The 18,901-nt window shown below is 56.0% G+C and overlaps 1 protein-coding gene across 5 annotated transcripts in view; it reads left to right on the top strand.

Annotated features, from left to right (window-relative positions):
* Positions 1-18,901, top strand: part of IQSEC1 (IQ motif and Sec7 domain ArfGEF 1) — a 1,387,106-nt gene that overhangs the window by 855,318 nt on the left and 512,887 nt on the right. The window contains exon 1 of one of the 5 annotated variants that reach the window (XM_075321242.1): positions 11,970-12,392. The exons of the other annotated variants lie outside the window; for them this stretch is intronic. Coding sequence (XP_075177357.1) covers positions 12,226-12,392 — 167 coding nt within the window. The 5' untranslated portion in view covers positions 11,970-12,225. Of the gene's footprint in view, positions 1-11,969; positions 12,393-18,901 lie in introns of those variants that run through there. 5 annotated transcript variants of the gene reach the window in all.

Consider the following 18,901-nt stretch of genomic DNA (forward strand, 5'->3'; position numbering starts at 1 on the left):
AGAGAGCTGAGGAGAAGTGCCGGGGCAGAGAGCAGGAGTGGGTGCTGTGAGATGTAACATGGGAGAGAGCTGAGGAGAAGTGCCGGGGCAGAGTGCAGGAGTGGGTGCTGTGAGATGTAACATGGGAGAGAGCTGAGAAGTGCCGGGGCAGAGAGCAGGAGTGGGTGCTGTGAGATGTAACATGGGAGAGAGCTGAGGAGAAGTGCCGGGGCAGGGTGCAGGAGTGGGTGCAGTGAGATGTAACAGGGAGAGAGCTGAGGAGAAGTGCCGGGGCAGAGAGCAGGAGTGGGTGCTGTGAGATGTAACATGGGAGAGAGCTGAGGAGAAGTGCCGGGGCAGAGAGCAGGAGTGGGTGCTGTGAGATGTAACATGGGAGAGAGCTGAGGAGAAGTGCCGGGGCAGGGTGCAGGAGTGGGTGCTGTGAGATGTAACATGGGAGAGAGCTGAGGAGAAGTGCCGGGGCAGAGTGCAGGAGTGGGTGCTGTGAGATGTAACATGGGAGAGAGCTGAGGAGAAGTGCCGGGGCAGAGTGCAGGAGTGGGTGCTGTGAGATGTAACATGGGAGAGAGCTGAGGACAAGTGCCGGGGCAGAGTGCAGGAGTGGGTGCTGTGAGATGTAACATGGGAGAGAGCTGAGGAGAAGTGCCGGGGCAGAGAGCAGGAGTGGGTGCTGTGAGATGTAACATGGGAGAGAGCTGAGGAGAAGTGCCGGGGCAGAGAGCAGGGCAGTGTGCTGTGAGATGTAACATGGGAGAGCTGAGGAGAAGTGCCGGGGCAGAGTGCAGGAGTGGGTGCTGTGAGATGTAACATGGGAGAGAGCTGAGGACAAGTGCCGGGGCAGAGTGCAGGAGTGGGTGCTGTGAGATGTAACATGGGAGAGAGCTGAGGAGAAGTGCCGGGGCAGAGAGCAGGAGTGGGTGCTGTGAGATGTAACATGGGAGAGAGCTGAGGAGAAGTGCCGGGGCAGAGTGCAGGAGTGGGTGCTGTGAGATGTAACATGGGAGAGAGCTGAGGAGAAGTGCCGGGGCAGGGTGCAGGAGTGGGTGCTGTGAGATGTAACATGGGAGAGAGCTGAGGACAAGTGCCGGGGCAGAGTGCAGGAGTGGGTGCTGTGAGATGTAACATGGGAGAGAGCTGAGGAGAAGTGCCGGGGCAGAGAGCAGGGCAGGGTGCTGTGAGATGTAACATGGGAGAGAGCTGAGGAAAAGTGCCGGGGCAGAGAGCAGGAGTGGGTGCTGTGAGATGTAACATGGGAGAGAGCTGAGGAGAAGTGCCGGGGCAGAGAGCAGGAGTGGGTGCTGTGAGATGTAACATGGGAGAGAGCTGAGGAGAAGTGCCGGGGCAGAGTGCAGGAGTGGGTGCTGTGAGATGTAACATGGGAGAGAGCTGAGGAGAAGTGCCGGGGCAGAGTGCAGGAGTGGGTGCTGTGAGATGTAACATGGGAGAGAGCTGAGGAGAAGTGCCGGGGCAGGGTGCAGGAGTGGGTGCTGTGAGATGTAACATGGGAGAGAGCTGAGGAGAAGTGTCGGGGCAGAGTGCAGGAGTGGGTGCTGTGAGATGTAACATGGGAGAGAGCTGAGGAGAAGTGCCGGGGCAGAGTGCAGGAGTGGGTGCTGTGAGATGTAACATGGGAGAGAGCTGAGGACAAGTGCCGGGGCAGAGTGCAGGAGTGGGTGCTGTGAGATGTAACATGGGAGAGAGCTGAGGAAAAGTGCCGGGGCAGAGAGCAGGAGTGGGTGCTGTGAGATGTAACATGGGAGAGAGCTGAGGAGAAGTGCCGGGGCAGAGAGCAGGAGTGGGTGCTGTGAGATGTAACATGGGAGAGAGCTGAGGAGAAGTGCCGGGGCAGAGTGCAGGAGTGGGTGCTGTGAGATGTAACATGGGAGAGAGCTGAGGAGAAGTGCCGGGGCAGAGTGCAGGAGTGGGTGCTGTGAGATGTAACATGGGAGAGAGCTGAGGAGAAGTGCCGGGGCAGGGTGCAGGAGTGGGTGCTGTGAGATGTAACATGGGAGAGAGCTGAGGAGAAGTGTCGGGGCAGAGTGCAGGAGTGGGTGCTGTGAGATGTAACATGGGAGAGAGCTGAGGAGAAGTGCCGGGGCAGAGTGCAGGAGTGGGTGCTGTGAGATGTAACATGGGAGAGAGCTGAGGACAAGTGCCGGGGCAGAGTGCAGGAGTGGGTGCTGTGAGATGTAACATGGGAGAGAGCTGAGAAGTGCCGGGGCAGAGTGCAGGAGTGGGTGCTGTGAGATGTAACATGGGAGAGAGCTGAGAAGTGCCGGGGCAGAGTGCAGGAGTGGGTGCTGTGAGATGTAACATGGGAGAGAGCTGAGGAGAAGTGTCGGGGCAGAGTGCAGGAGTGGGTGCTGTGAGATGTAACATGGGAGAGAGCTGAGGAGAAGTGCCGGGGCAGAGTGCAGGAGTGGGTGCTGTGAGATGTAACATGGGAGAGAGCTGAGGAGAAGTGCCGGGGCAGAGAACAGGAGTGGGTGCTGTGAGATGTAACATGGGAGAGAGCTGAGGAGAAGTGCCGGGGCAGAGTGCAGGAGTGGGTGCTGTGAGATGTAACATGGGAGAGAGCTGAGGAGAAGTGCCGGGGCAGAGTGCAGGAGTGGGTGCTGTGAGATGTAACATGGGAGAGAGCTGAGGAGAAGTGCCGGGGCAGAGAGCAGGAGTGGGTGCTGTGAGATGTAACATGGGAGAGAGCTGAGGAGAAGTGCCGGGGCAGAGTGCAGGAGTGGGTGCTGTGAGATGTAACATGGGAGAGAGCTGAGGAGAAGTGCCGGGGCAGGGTGCAGGAGTGGGTGCTGTGAGATGTAACATGGGAGAGAGCTGAGGAGAAGTGCCGGGGCAGAGAGCAGGAGTGGGTGCTGTGAGATGTAACATGGGAGAGAGCTGAGGAGAAGTGCCGGGGCAGAGTGCAGGAGTGGGTGCTGTGAGATGTAACATGGGAGAGAGCTGAGGAGAAGTGCCGGGGCAGAGAGCAGGAGTGGGTGCTGTGAGATGTAACATGGGAGAGAGCTGAGGAGAAGTGCCGGGGCAGAGAGCAGGGCAGGGTGCTGTGAGATGTAACATGGGAGAGAGCTGAGAAGAAGTGCCGGGGCAGAGTGCAGGAGTGGGTGCTGTGAGATGTAACATGGGAGAGAGCTGAGGAGAAGTGCCGGGGCAGAGTGCAGGAGTGGGTGCTGTGAGATGTAACATGGGAGAGAGCTGAGGAGAAGTGCCGGGGCAGAGTGCAGGAGTGGGTGCAGTGAGATGTAACATGGGAGAGAGCTGAGGAGAAGTGCCGGGGCAGAGAGCAGGGCAGGGTGCTGTGAGATGTAACATGGGAGAGAGCTGAGAAGAAGTGCCGGGGCAGAGTGCAGGAGTGGGTGCTGTGAGATGTAACATGGGAGAGAGCTGAGGAGAAGTGCCGGGGCAGAGTGCAGGAGTGGGTGCTGTGAGATGTAACATGGGAGAGAGCTGAGGAGAAGTGCCGGGGCAGAGTGCAGGAGTGGGTGCTGTGAGATGTAACATGGGAGAGAGCTGAGGAGAAGTGCCGGGGCAGAGTGCAGGAGTGGGTGCTGTGAGATGTAACAGGAGAGAGCTGAGGAGAAGTGCCGGGGCAGAGTGCAGGAGTGGGTGCTGTGAGATGTAACATGGGAGAGAGCTGAGGAGAAGTGCCGGGGCAGAGAGCAGGAGTGGGTGCTGTGAGATGTAACATGGGAGAGAGCTGAGGAGAAGTGCCGGGGCAGAGTGCAGGAGTGGGTGCTGTGAGATGTAACAGGAGAGAGCTGAGGAGAAGTGCCGGGGCAGAGAGCAGGAGTGGGTGCTGTGAGATGTAACATGGGAGAGAGCTGAGGAGAAGTGCCGGGGCAGAGTGCAGGAGTGGGTGCTGTGAGATGTAACATGGGAGAGAGCTGAGGAGAAGTGCCGGGGCAGAGTGCAGGAGTGGGTGCTGTGAGATGTAACAGGAGAGAGCTGAGAAGAAGTGCCGGGGCAGAGTGCAGGAGTGGGTGCTGTGAGATGTAACATGGGAGAGAGCTGAGAAGTGCCGGGGCAGGGTGCAGGAGTGGGTGCTGTGAGATGTAACATGGGAGAGCTGAGGAGAAGTGCCGGGGCAGGGTGCAGGAGTGGGTGCTGTGGCAGTGGAGCGGAGAAGTTGGAGCTAATCCGGAGCCGGTAGTGAGTACTGGAGCCGTCCCCTAGTTCAATACAAATACCTGGGAAAGGGCTGGACTAAAATCGGGATAGGAGTACCACTGCTAGGGGGATAACAATTGGCCCCTGCAGGCAAAGGAAAGTGCCCGTAGAGAAAAAGGAAACCGTTTTTGTAGAAAAGGGCCTGTAACTTGTAACGTACTAAAGTAAACCTGCTGCAAACAAAAAGATGGAAGCTTTGTTTAATAAATCGGTGTTTGGTTTATCCGCTGCCTGCAATTGTCTCTTTCCTGAAAGTGAAGAAGGAGCTGGAGAGCACAGAAAGAACGCTGTCATGAATGGGCCCCATGCATCCACACTCTGCCCCAACAACACACCTGTATTGCAAGTAACGGCCGGGCTGGGGTTCAGCCTGCGGCCCACAAGGTGAGGGGACCCGACTACACCCCCTGAGGCGCCCCCTGCCCCCTGATTTGCAGGACTGCTCGTTCCACAGACGTTTCCCCCCTGATTTGCAGGACTGCTCGTTCCACAGACGTTCCCCCCTGATTTGCAGGACTGCTCGTTCCACAGACGTTACCCCCCTGATTTGCAGGACTGCTCGTTCCACAGACGATACCCCCCTGATCTGCAGGACTGCTCGTTCCACAGACGTTCCCCCCTGATTTGCAGGACTGCTCGTTCCACAGATGTTCCCCCCTGATTTGCAGGACTGCTCGTTCCACAGACGTTACCCCCCTGATTTGCAGGACTGCTCGTTCCACAGACGTTTCCCCCCTGATCTGCAGGGCTGCTCGTTCCACAGACGTTACCCCCCCTGATTTGCAGGACTGCTCGTTCCACAGACGATACCCCCCTGATTTGCAGGACTGCTCGTTCCACAGACGATACCCCCCTGATTTGCAGGACTGCTCGTTCCACAGACGTTACCCCCTGATTTGCAGGACTGCTCGTTCCACAGACGTTCCCCCCTGATTTGCAGGACTGCTCGTTCCACAGACGTTCCCCCCTGATTTGCAGGACTGCTCGTTCCACAGACGTTACCCCCCTGATTTGCAGGACTGCTCGTTCCACAGACGTTTCCCCCCTGATCTGCAGGACTGCTCGTTCCACAGACGTTACCCCCCCTGATTTGCAGGACTGCTCGTTCCACAGACGTTCCCCCCTGATTTGCAGGACTGCTTGTTCCACAGACGTTCCCCCCTGATTTGCAGGACTGCTCGTTCCACAGACGTTACCCCCCTGATTTGCAGGACTGCTCGTTCCACAGACGTTTCCCCCCTGATCTGCAGGACTGCTCGTTCCACAGACGTTACCCCCCTGATTTGCAGGACTGCTCGTTCCACAGACGTTTCCCCCCTGATTTGCAGGACTGCTCGTTCCACAGACGTTACCCCCCCTAAATTGCAGGACTGCTCGTTCCACAGACGTTCCCCCCTGATCTGCAGGACTGCTCGTTCCACAGACGTTACCCCCCTGATTTGCAGGACTGCTCGTTCCACAGACGTTACCCCCCTGATTTGCAGGACTGCTCGTTCCACAGACGTTCCCCCCTGATTTGCAGGACTGCTCGTTCCACAGACGTTCCCCCCTGATTTGCAGGACTGCTCGTTCCACAGACGTTTCCCCCCTGATTTGCAGGACTGCTCGTTCCACAGACGTTACCCCCCCTGATTTGCAGGACTGCTCGTTCCACAGACGTTCCCCCCTGATTTGCAGGACTGCTCGTTCCACAGACGTTTCCCCCCTGATTTGCAGGACTGCTCGTTCCACAGACGTTACCCCCCCTGATTTGCAGGACTGCTCATTCCACAGACGTTCCCCCCTGATTTGCAGGACTGCTCGTTCCACAGACGTTACCCCCTGATTTGCAGGACTGCTCGTTCCACAGACGTTACCCCCCTGATTTGCAGGACTGCTCCTTCCACAGACGATACCCCCCTGATTTGCAGGACTGCTCGTTCCACAGACGATACCCCCCTGATTTGCAGGACTGCTCGTTCCACAGACGTTACCCCCTGATTTGCAGGACTGCTCGTTCCACAGACGTTCCCCCCTGATTTGCAGGACTGCTCGTTCCACAGACGTTCCCCCCTGATTTGCAGGACTGCTCGTTCCACAGACGATACCCCCCTGATTTGCAGGACTGCTCGTTCCACAGACGTTACCCCCTGATTTGCAGGACTGCTCGTTCCACAGACGTTCCCCCCTGATTTGCAGGACTGCTCGTTCCACAGACGTTCCCCCCTGATTTGCAGGACTGCTCGTTCCACAGACGTTACCCCCCTGATTTGCAGGACTGCTCGTTCCACAGACGTTTCCCCCCTGATCTGCAGGACTGATCGTTCCACAGACGTTACCCCCCCTGATTTGCAGGACTGCTCGTTCCACAGACGTTCCCCCCTGATTTGCAGGGCTGCTCGTTCCACAGACGTTACCCCCCTGATTTGCAGGACTGCTCGTTCCACAGACGTTTCCCCCCTGATTTGCAGGACTGCTCGTTCCACAGACGTTACCCCCCCTAAATTGCAGGACTGCTCGTTCCACAGACGTTCCCCCCTGATTTGCAGGACTGCTCGTTCCACAGACGTTACCCCCTGATTTGCAGGACTGCTCGTTCCACAGACGATACCCCCTGATTTGCAGGACTGCTCGTTCCACAGACGTTACCCCCCTGATTTGCAGGACTGCTCGTTCCACAGACGTTACCCCCCTGATTTGGAGGACTGCTCGTTCCACAGACGTTACCCCCCTGATTTGCAGGACTGCTCGTTCCACAGACGTTACCCCCCTGATTTGCAGGACTGCTCGTTCCACAGACGTTCCCCCCTGATTTGCAGGACTGCTTGTTCCACAGACGTTCCCCCCTGATTTGCAGGACTGCTCGTTCCACAGACGTTTCCCCCCTGATTTGCAGGACTGCTCGTTCCACAGACGTTACCCCCCCTGATTTGCAGGACTGCTCGTTCCACAGACGTTCCCCCCTGATTTGCAGGACTGCTCGTTCCACAGACGTTACCCCCCTGATTTGCAGGACTGCTCGTTCCACAGACGTTACCCCCCTGATTTGGAGGACTGCTCGTTCCACAGACGTTACCCCCCTGATTTGCAGGACTGCTCGTTCCACAGACGTTACCCCCCTGATTTGCAGGACTGCTCGTTCCACAGACGTTCCCCCCTGATTTGCAGGACTGCTCGTTCCACAGACGTTCCCCCCTGATTTGCAGGACTGCTCGTTCCACAGACGTTTCCCCCCTGATTTGCAGGACTGCTCGTTCCACAGACGTTACCCCCCCTGATTTGCAGGACTGCTCGTTCCACAGACGTTACCCCCTGATTTGCAGGACTGCTCGTTCCACAGACGATACCCCCTGATTTGCAGGACTGCTCGTTCCACAGACGTTACCCCCCTGATTTGCAGGACTGCTCGTTCCACAGACGTTCCCCCCTGATTTGCAGGACTGCTCGTTCCACAGACGTTACCCCCCTGATTTGCAGGACTGCTCGTTCCACAGATGTTACCCCCTGATTTGCAGGACTGCTCGTTCCACAGACGTTCCCCCCCTGATTTGGAGGACTGCTCGTTCCACAGACGTTACCCCCCTGATTTGCAGGACTGCTCGTTCCACAGACGTTCCCCCCCTGATTTGCAGGACTGCTCGTTCCACAGACGTTCCCCCCCTGATTTGCAGGGCTGCTCATTCCACAGACATTACCCCCCTGATTTGCAGGACTGCTCGTTCCACAGACGATCCCCCCCTGATTTGCAGGGCTGCTCATTCCACAGACATTACCCCCCTGATTTGCAGGACTGCTCGTTCCACAGACGATACCCCCCCCTGATTTGCAGGACTGCTCGTTCCACAGACGTTCCCCCCTGATCTGCAGGACTGCTCGTTCCACAGACGTTCCCCCCCTGATTTGCAGGGCTGCTCGTTCCACAGACGTTCCCCCCCGATTTGCAGGACTGCTCGTTCCACAGACGTTCCCCCCTGATTTGCAGGACTGCTCGTTCCACAGACGATACCCCCCCTGATTTGCAGGACTGCTCGTTCCACAGACGTTACCCCCTGATTTGCAGGACTGCTCGTTCCACAGACGTTTCCCCCCCCTGATCTGCAGGACTGCTCGTTCCACAGACATTACCCCCCTGATCTGCAGGACTGCTCGTTCCACAGACATTACCCCCCTGATTTGCAGGACTGCTCGTTCCACAGACGTTCCCCCCTGATTTGCAGGACTGCTCGTTCCACAGACGTTACCCCCCTGATTTGCAGGACTGCTCGTTCCACAGACATTACCCCCCTGATCTGCAGGACTGCTCGTTCCACAGATGTTACCCCCCCCTGATTTGCAGGACTGCTCGTTCCACAGACATTACCCCCTGATTTGCAGGACTGCTCGTTCCACAGACGTTCCCCCCTGATTTGCAGGACTGCTCGTTCCACAGACGTTACCCCCCTGATTTGCAGGGCTGCTCGTTCCACAGACGTTACCCCCCTGATCTGCAGGACTGCTCGTTCCACAGACGTTACCCCCTGATTTGCAGGGCTGCTCGTTCCACAGACGTTACCCCCCCTGATCTGCAGGGCTGCTCGTTCCACAGACGTTACCCCCCTGATTTGCAGGGCTGCTCGTTCCACAGACGTTACCCCCTGATTTGCAGGACTGCTCGTTCCACAGACGTTTCCCCCCTGATTTGCAGGACTGCTCGTTCCACAGACGTTACCCCCCTGATCTGCAGGACTGCTCGTTCCACAGACGTTACCCCCCCCCCTGATTTGCAGGACTGCTCGTTCCACAGACATTACCCCCTGATTTGCAGGACTGCTCGTTCCACAGACGTTCCCCCCTGATTTGCAGGACTGCTCGTTCCACAGACGTTCCCCCCTGATTTGCAGGACTGCTCGTTCCACAGACGTTCCCCCCTGATTTGCAGGGCTGCTCGTTCCACAGACGTTCCCCCCTGATTTGCAGGACTGCTCATTCCACAGATGTTACCCCCTGATTTGCAGGACTGCTCGTTCCACAGACGTTCCCCCCTGATTTGCAGGACTGCTCGTTCCACAGACATTACCCCCTGATTTGCAGGACTGCTCGTTCCACAGACATTACCCCCTGATTTGCAGGACTGCTCGTTCCACAGACGTTCCCCCCCTGATCTGCAGGACTGCTCGTTCCACAGACGTTCCCCCCTGATTTGCAGGACTGCTCGTTCCACAGACATTACCCCCCTGATTTGCAGGACTGCTCGTTCCACAGACGTTACCCCCTGATTTGCAGGACTGCTCGTTCCACAGATGTTACCCCCTGATTTGCAGGACTGCTCATTCCACAGACGTTCCCCCCTGATCTGCAGGACTGCTCGTTCCACAGACGTTCCCCACTGATCTGCAGGACTGCTCGTTCCACAGACGTTCCCCCCTGATCTGCAGGACTGCTCGTTCCACAGACGTTCCCCCCTGATCTGCAGGACTGCTCGTTCCACAGACGTTCCCCCCTGACCTGCAGGACTGCTCGTTCCACAGACGTTACCCCCTGATCTGCAGGACTGCTCATTCCACAGATGTTACCCCCTGATTTGCAGGACTGCTCGTTCCACAGACGTTCCCCCCTGATTTGCAGGACTGCTCGTTCCACAGACATTACCCCCTGATTTGCAGGACTGCTCGTTCCACAGACATTACCCCCTGATTTGCAGGACTGCTCGTTCCACAGACGTTCCCCCCTGATCTGCAGGACTGCTCGTTCCACAGACGTTCCCCCCTGATTTGCAGGACTGCTCGTTCCACAGACGTTACCACCCTGATTTGCAGGACTGCTCGTTCCACAGACGTTACCCCCTGATTTGCAGGACTGCTCGTTCCACAGACATTACCCCCTGATTTGCAGGACTGCTCGTTCCACAGACGTTCCCCCCTGATCTGCAGGACTGCTCGTTCCACAGACATTACCCCCCTGATTTGCAGGACTGCTCGTTCCACAGACGTTACCCCCTGATTTGCAGGACTGCTCGTTCCACAGATGTTACCCCCTGATTTGCAGGACTGCTCGTTCCACAGACGTTCCCCCCTGATCTGCAGGACTGCTCGTTCCACAGACGTTCCCCCCTGATTTGCAGGACTGCTCGTTCCACAGACATTACCCCCCTGATTTGCAGGACTGCTCGTTCCACAGACGTTACCCCCTGATTTGCAGGACTGCTCGTTCCACAGATGTTACCCCCTGATTTGCAGGACTGCTCGTTCCACAGACGTTCCCCCCTGATCTGCAGGACTGCTCGTTCCACAGACGTTCCCCCCTGATTTGCAGGACTGCTCGTTCCACAGACATTACCCCCCTGATTTGCAGGACTGCTCGTTCCACAGACGTTACCCCCTGATTTGCAGGACTGCTCGTTCCACAGACGTTCCCCCCTGATCTGCAGGACTGCTCGTTCCACAGACGTTCCCCCCTGATCTGCAGGACTGCTCGTTCCACAGACGTTCCCCCCTGATCTGCAGGACTGCTCGTTCCACAGACGTTACCCCCTGATCTGCAGGACTGCTCATTCCACAGATGTTACCCCCTGATTTGCAGGACTGCTCGTTCCACAGACGTTCCCCCCTGATTTGCAGGACTGCTCGTTCCACAGACATTACCCCCTGATTTGCAGGACTGCTCGTTCCACAGACGTTCCCCCCTGATTTGCAGGACTGCTCGTTCCACAGACGTTCCCCCCTGATTTGCAGGACTGCTCGTTCCACAGACGTTCCCCCCTGATCTGCAGGACTGCTCGTTCCACAGACGTTCCCCCCTGATTTGCAGGACTGCTCGTTCCACAGACATTACCCCCTGATTTGCAGGACTGCTCGTTCCACAGACATTACCCCCTGATTTGCAGGACTGCTCGTTCCACAGACGTTCCCCCCTGATCTGCAGGACTGCTCGTTCCACAGACGTTCCCCCCTGATTTGCAGGACTGCTCGTTCCACAGACATTACCCCCCTGATTTGCAGGACTGCTCGTTCCTCAGACGTTACCCCCTGATTTGCAGGACTGCTCGTTCCACAGATGTTACCCCCTGATTTGCAGGACTGCTCGTTCCACAGACATTACCCCCCTGATTTGCAGGACTGCTCGTTCCACAGACGTTACCCCCTGATTTGCAGGACTGCTCGTTCCACAGATGTTACCCCCTGATCTGCAGGACTGCTCATTCCACAGACGTTCCCCCCTGATCTGCAGGACTGCTCGTTCCACAGACGTTCCCCCCTGATCTGCAGGACTGCTCGTTCCACAGACGTTCCCCCCTGATCTGCAGGACTGCTCGTTCCACAGACGTTCCCCCCTGATCTGCAGGACTGCTCGTTCCACAGACGTTCCCCCCTGATCTGCAGGACTGCTCGTTCCACAGACGTTACCCCCTGATCTGCAGGACTGCTCGTTCCAGAGACGTTCCCCCCTGATCTGCAGGACTGCTCGTTCCACAGACGTTCCCCCCTGATCTGCAGGACTGCTCGTTCCACAGACGTTACCCCCTGATCTGCAGGACTGCTCGTTCCAGAGACGTTCCCCCCTGATCTGCTGGACTGCTCGTTCCACAGACGTTACCCCCTGATCTGCAGGACTGCTCGTTCCACAGACGTTACCCCCTGATCTGCTGGACTGCTCGTTCCAGGCTGCCATCCAGGGCCTTTTTTCAGCTGTTATCAGTGTGTTCCGGTTTCCATGGTAACCAGGGAGGGCCAATCCCCGGGCCGGGCGGCATATGGCTCCTATGATGAGCTGTTCACACGGCGCTGACAGACAGCGTGTGCTGGGAATACCATAGGCATACATCATTGGAGGGCGCAGCGTGTGCTGGGAATACCATAGGATACCTGATTGGAGGGCGGCGGTGACACTTCTTTTTGTTCGGCTCTGTCCTGTCACAATGGTCGTGTCCGGTGATTTCTTCCTCTGGGTGATATAGATGTGTGTGGATTAGTGTCTTCTGCCTGAGGACGATTCGGAGAACTTCCCGTGATATGCAGCGGTGGGAGCCGTCGTCTGGAGACATGGGTGTTCTCCATCCTTCTGGAGTTTGCTACTTCTTGTGGAGGCAGAATGTTCCCGTCCGTCCGGGCCACTGTGCAGTCGGGCACCGGCTGGTTTTGGAGGGTGCCATCTAGGCACGCTTTACCTCTCGCTATCAAAATGATGAAGTTGAAAGCTTTTTGTCTGGATTACTGGCAGTTTCTGTGTCTTCAGCCCCTCCATGGGCTCTATAAGAGGTGAGCCGATAATATGGATCCTTATTTACCATATAATAAAGACAGAATAGTAATGTTTCTATGTAGAATTGAGGTGATACTAAGTAATGTGTTATTCTCGGTGGATGTGCCATGTACTTTTCTCAGAATCCGTCCTATATCAGGTCATCTTAAGCAGCGAGATCCAGGGTTACCACTCTGAGGATGTTGAAGATGGAGCTATCGGCCATTGGCTAATAAATGGTTAATCTGTAGGAGCTCCGCTCCGGTGACAAAGCAGCTTTGTGATGGCTGGTGAGCAGGGAGGAGGGAGCCATGTAATAGGCATTCATATTCATGAGCAGCCTCAGTGCCTTTATATCAGCAGATTATGCCCTCCATCCACACAATAGGCAGCAGACTTTCCTCCTTTCTGCTTTTCTTTGCTTGGTCAACCTGCCCAAGTGCTGGGGTTCTGCGGAGAAGCATCCCATTTATCCTGGGAACTCCCGTGTGTGATTACACATATCATATGTTCCGTCACGGGACGTTCCATGTACTAAGTGCCACTGGGTCCCTTCATACCTGGCCTAGGGCTGAATTCACACCTCCGTGTTTCAGGGCTCGAGAACTAGCCGTGGGCGTCCTAACCCCAACTCTGCCGCCTCATAGACATAACCCAAGAGAAAAACACAACATGAGCACAAACCCTCTAATAAGGCAATTAGTAAAGAGTAGCACTACATGTAAATAACATTGGGGACTTAGTTAACACTGATCAAAAAACCTAAAATCCGTCACACCACGACCCGGTCAGGACAGTCCTGCTCTAGTGTTAAAACCTCCCCTGGTGTCAGAGACCTCAGTGTGAATAAGGGCTGAGAAGCACAAGGTGCACCCAGTCAGGACGGTCCTGCTCTAGTGTTAAAACCTCCCCTGGTGTCAGAGACCTCAGTGTGAATAAGGGCTGAGAAGCACAAGGTGCACCCGGTCAGGATGGTCCTGCTCTAGAGTTAAAACCTCCCCTGGTGTCAGGGACCTCAGTGTGAATAAGGGCTGAGAAGCACAAGGTGCACCCGGTCAGGACGGTCCTGCTCTAGTGTTAAAACCTCCCCTGGTGTCAGAGACCTCAGTGTGAATAAGGGCTGAGAAGCACAAGGTGCACCCGGTCAGGACGGTCCTGCTCTAGTGTTAAAACCTCCCCTAGTGTCAGGAACCTCAGTGTGAATAAGGGCTGAGAAGCACAAGGTGCACCCGGTCAGGACGGTCCTGCTCTAGAGTTAAAACCTCCCCTGGAGTCAGAGACCTCAGTGTGAATAAGGGCTGAGAAGCACAAGGTGCACCCGGTCAGGACGGTCCTGCTCTAGTGTTAAAACCTCCCCTGGTGTCAGTGACCTCAGTGTGAATAAGGGCTGAGAAGCACAAGGTGCACCCGGTCAGGACGGTCCTGCTCTAGTGTTAAAACCTCCCCTGGTGTCAGAGACCTCAGTGTGAATAAGGGCTGAGAAGCACAAGGTGCACCCGGTCAGGACGGTCCTGCTCTAGTGTTAAAACCTCCCCTGGTGTCAGTGACCTCAGTGTGAATAAGGGCTGAGAAGCACAAGGTGCACCCGGTCAGGACGGTCCTGCTCTAGTGTTAAAACCTCCCCTGGAGTCAGAGACCTCAGTGTGAATAAGGGCTGAGAAGCACAAGGTGCACCCGGTCAGGACGGTCCTGCTCTAGAGTTAAAACCTCCCCTGGAGTCAGAGACCTCAGTGTGAATAAGGGCTGAGAAGCACAAGGTGCACAGGGTCAGGACGGTCCTGCTCTAGTGTTAAAACCTCCCCTGGTGTCAGAGACCTCAGTGTGAATAAGGGCTGAGAAGCACAAGGTGCACCCGGTCAGGACGGTCCTGCTCTAGTGTTAAAACCTCCCCTGGTGTCAGAGACCTCAGTGTGAATAAGGGCTGAGAAGCACAAGGTGCACCCGGTCAGGACGGTCCTGCTCTAGTGTTAAAACCTCCCCTGGTGTCAGAGACCTCAGTGTGAATAAGGGTTGAGAAGCACAAGGTGCACCCGGTCAGGACGGTCCTGCTCTAGTGTTAAAACCTCCCCTGGAGTCAGAGACCTCAGTGTGAATAAGGGCTGAGAAGCACAAGGTGCACCCGGTCAGGATGGTCCTGCTCTAGAGTTAAAACCTCCCCTGGAGTCAGAGACCTCAGTGTGAATAAGGGCTGAGAAGCACAAGGTGCACAGGGTCAGGACGGTCCTGCTCTAGTGTTAAAACCTCCCCTGGAGTCAGAGACCTCAGTGTGAATAAGGGCTGAGAAGCACAAGGTGCACCCGGTCAGGACGGTCCTGCTCTGGTGTTAAAACCTCCCCTGGTGTCAGAGACCTCAGTGTGAATAAGGGTTGAGAAGCACAAGGTGCACCCGGTCAGGACGGTCCTGCTCTAGTGTTAAAACCTCCCCTAGTGTCAGGGACCTCAGTGTGAATAAGGGCTGAGAAGCACAAGGTGCACAGGGTCAGGACGGTCCTGCTCTAGTGTTAAAACCTCCCCTGGTGTCAGAGACCTCAGTGTGAATAAGGGCTGAGAAGCACAAGGTGCACAGGGTCAGGACGGTCCTGCTTTGGTGTTAAAACCTCCCCTGGTGTCAGAGACCTCAGTGTGAATAAGGGCTGAGAAGCACAAGGTGCACCCGGTCGGGACGGTCCTGCTCTAGAGTTAAAACCTCCCCTGGTGTCAGAGACCTCAGTGTGAATAAGGGCTGAGAAGCACAAGGTGCACCCGGTCAGGACGGTCCTGCTCTAGTGTTAAAACGTCCCCTGGTGTCAGGGACCTCAGTGTGAATAAGGGCTGAGAAGCACAAGGTGCACCCGGTCAGGACGGTCCTGCTCTAGTGTTAAAACCTCCCCTGGAGTCAGAGACCTCAGTGTGAATAAGGGCTGAGAAGCACAAGGTGCACCCAGTCAGGACGATCCTGCTCTAGTGTTAAAACCTCCCCTGGTGTCAGAGACCTCAGTGTGAATAAGGGCTGAGAAGCACAAGGTGCACCCGGTCAGGACGGTCCTGCTCTAGTGTTAAAACCTCCCCTGGTGTCAGAGACCTCAGTGTGAATAAGGGCTGAGAAGCACAAGGAGCACCCGGTCAGGACGGTCCTGCTCTAGTGTTAAAACCTCCCCTGGTGTCAGAGACCTCAGTGTGAATAAGGGCTGAGAAGCACAAGGTGCACCCGGTCAGGACGGTCCTGCTCTAGTGTTAAAATCTCCCCTGGTGTCAGAGACCTCAGTGTGAATAAGGGCTGAGAAGCACAAGGTGCACCCGGTCAGGACGGTCCTGCTCTAGTGTTAAAACCTCCCCTAGTGTCAGAGACCTCAGTGTGAATAAGGGCTGAGAAGCACAAGGTGCACCCGGTCAGGACGGTCCTGCTCTAGTGTTAAAACCTCCCCTGGTGTCAGAGACCTCAGTGTGAATAAGGGCTGAGAAGCACAAGGTGCACCCGGTCAGGACGGTCCTGCTCTAGTGTTAAAACCTCCCCTGGTGTCAGAGACCTCAGTGTGAATAAGGGCTGAGAAGCACAAGGTGCACCCGGTCAGGACGATCCTGCTCTAGTGTTAAAACCTCCCCTGGTGTCAGAGACCTCAGTGTGAATAAGGGCTGAGAAGCACAAGGTGCACCCGGTCAGGACGATCCTGCTCTAGTGTTAAAATCTCCCCTGGTGTCAGAGACCTCAGTGTGAATAAGGGCTGAGAAGCACAAGGTGCACCCGGTCAGGACGGTCCTGCTCTAGTGTTAAAACCTCCCCTGGTGTCAGAGACCTCAGTGTGAATAAGGGCTGAGAAGCACAAGGTGCACCCGGTCAGGACGGTCCTGCTCTAGTGTTAAAACCTCCCCTGGTGTCAGAGACCTCAGTGTGAATAAGGGCTGAGAAGCACAAGGTGCACAGGGTCAGGACGGTCCTGCTCTGGTGTTAAAACCTCCCCTGGAGTCAGAGACCTCAGTGTGAATAAGGGCTGAGAAGCACAAGGTGCACCCAGTCGGAACGGTCCTGCTCTAGTGTTAAAACCTCCCCTGGTGTCAGAGACCTCAGTGTGAATAAGGGTTGAGAAGCACAAGGTGCACAGGGTCAGGACGGTCCTGCTCTGGTGTTAAAACCTCCCCTAGTGTCAGAGACCTCAGTGTGAATAAGGGCTGAGAAGCACAAGGTGCACCCGGTCAGGACGGTTCTGCTCTAGTGTTAAAACCTCCCCTGGTGTCAGAGGCCTCAGTGTGAATAAGGGCTGAGAAGCACAAGGTGCACCCAGTCGGAACGGTCCTGCTCTAGTGTTAAAACCTCCCCTGGTGTCAGAGACCTCAGTGTGAATAAGGGCTGAGAAACACAAGGTGCACCCGGTCAGGACGGTTCTGCTCTAGTGTTAAAACCTCCCCTGGTGTCAGAGACCTCAGTGTGAATAAGGGCTGAGAAGCACAAGGTGCACCCGGTCAGGACGGTCCTGCTCTAGTGTTAAAACCTCCCCTGGTGTCAGAGACCTCAGTGTGAATAAGGGTTGAGAAGCACAAGGTGCACCCGGTCAGGACGGTCCTGCTCTAGTGTTAAAACCTCCCCTGGTGTCAGAGACCTCAGTGTGAATAAGGGCTGAGAAGCACAAGGTGCACCCAGTCGGAACGGTCCTGCTCTAGTGTTAAAACCTCCCCTGGTGTCAGAGACCTCAGTGTGAATAAGGGTTGAGAAGCACAAGGTGCACCCGGTCAGGACGGTTCTGCTCTAGAGTTAAAACCTCCCCTGGTGTCAGAGACCTCAGTGTGAATAAGGGCTGAGAAGCACAAGGTGCACCCGGTCAGGACGGTCCTGCTCTGGTGTTAAAACCTCCCCTGGTGTCAGAGACCTCAGTGTGAATAAGGGTTGAGAAGCACAAGGTGCACCCGGTCAGGACGGTCCTGCTCTAGTGTTAAAACCTCCCCTGGTGTCAGAGACCTCAGTGTGAATAAGGGCTGAGAAGCACAAGGTGCACCCAGTCGGAACGGGACGGTCCTGCTCTGGTGTTAAAACCTCCCCTGGTGTCAGGGACCTCAGTGTGAATAAGGGCTGAGAAGCACAAGGTGCACCCGGTCAGGACGGTCCTGCACTAGTGTTAAAACCTCCCCTAGTGTCAGAGACCTCAGTGTGAATAAGGGCTGAGAAGCACAAGGTGCACCCGGTCAGGACGGTCCTGCTCTGGTGTTAAAACCTCCCCTGGTGTCAGGGACCTCAGTGTGAAAAAGGGCTGAGAAGCACAAGGTGCACCCGGTCAGGACGGTCCTGCTCTAGTGTTAAAACCTCCCCTGGTGTCAGAGACCTCAGTGTGAATAAGCGCTGAGAAGCACAAGGTGCACCCGGTCAGGATGGTCCTGCTCTAGTGTTAAAACCTCCCCTAGTGTCAGAGACCTCAGTGTGAATAAGGGCTGAGAAGCACAAGGTGCACAGGGTCAGGACGGTCCTGCTCTGGTGTTAAAACCTCCCCTAGTGTCAGAGACCTCAGTGTGAATAAGCGCTGAGAAGCACAAGGTGCACCCGGTCAGGACGGTTCTGCTCTAGTGTTAAAACCTCCCCTGGTGTCAGAGACCTCAGTGTGAATAAGGGCTGAGAAGCACAAGGTGCACCCGGTCAGGACGGTCCTACTCTAGTGTTAAAACCTCCCCTGGTGTCAGAGACCTCAGTGTGAATAAGGGTTGAGAAGCACAAGGTGCACCCGGTCAGGACGGTCCTGCTCTAGTGTTAAAACCTCCCCTGGTGTCAGAGACCTCAGTGTGAATAAGGGCTGAGAAGCACAAGGTGCACCCGGTCAGGACGGTCCTGCTCTAGTGTTAAAACCTCCCCTGGTGTCAGAGACCTCAGTGTGAATAAGGGCTGAGAAGCACAAGGTGCACCCGGTCAGGACGGTCCTGCTCTGGTGTTAAAACCTCCCCTGGTGTCAGAGACCTCAGTGTGAATAAGGGCTGAGAAGCACAAGGTGCACCCGTTGAGGACGGTCCTGCTCTAGTGTTAAAACCTCCCCTGGTGTCAGAGACCTCAGTGTGAATAAGGGCTGAGAAGCACAAGGTGCACAGGGTCAGGACGGTCCTGCTCTAGTGTTAAAACCTCCCCTGGAGTCAGAGACCTCAGTGTGAATAAGGGCTGAGAAACACAAGGTGCACCCGGTCAGGACGGTCCTGCTCTAGTGTTAAAACCTCCCCTGGTGTCAGAGACCTCAGTGTGAATAAGGGTTGAGAAGCACAAGGTGCACCCGGTCAGGACGGTTCTGCTTTAGAGTTAAAACCTCCCCTGGTGTCAGAGACCTCAGTGTGAATAAGGGTTGAGAAGCACAAGGTGCACCCGGTCAGGACGGTCCTGCTCTAGTGTTAAAACCTCCCCTGGTGTCAGAGACCTCAGTGTGAATAAGGGCTGAGAAGCACAAGGTGCACCCAGTCGGAACGGGACGGTCCTGCTCTGGTGTTAAAACCTCCCCTGGTGTCAGGGACCTCAGTGTGAATAAGGGCTGAGAAGCACAAGGTGCACCCGGTCAGGACGGTCCTGCTCTAGTGTTAAAATCTC

Source organism: Anomaloglossus baeobatrachus, chromosome 8 (assembly GCF_048569485.1).
Source record: "Anomaloglossus baeobatrachus isolate aAnoBae1 chromosome 8, aAnoBae1.hap1, whole genome shotgun sequence".
Lineage (NCBI taxonomy): Eukaryota > Metazoa > Chordata > Amphibia > Anura > Aromobatidae > Anomaloglossus > Anomaloglossus baeobatrachus.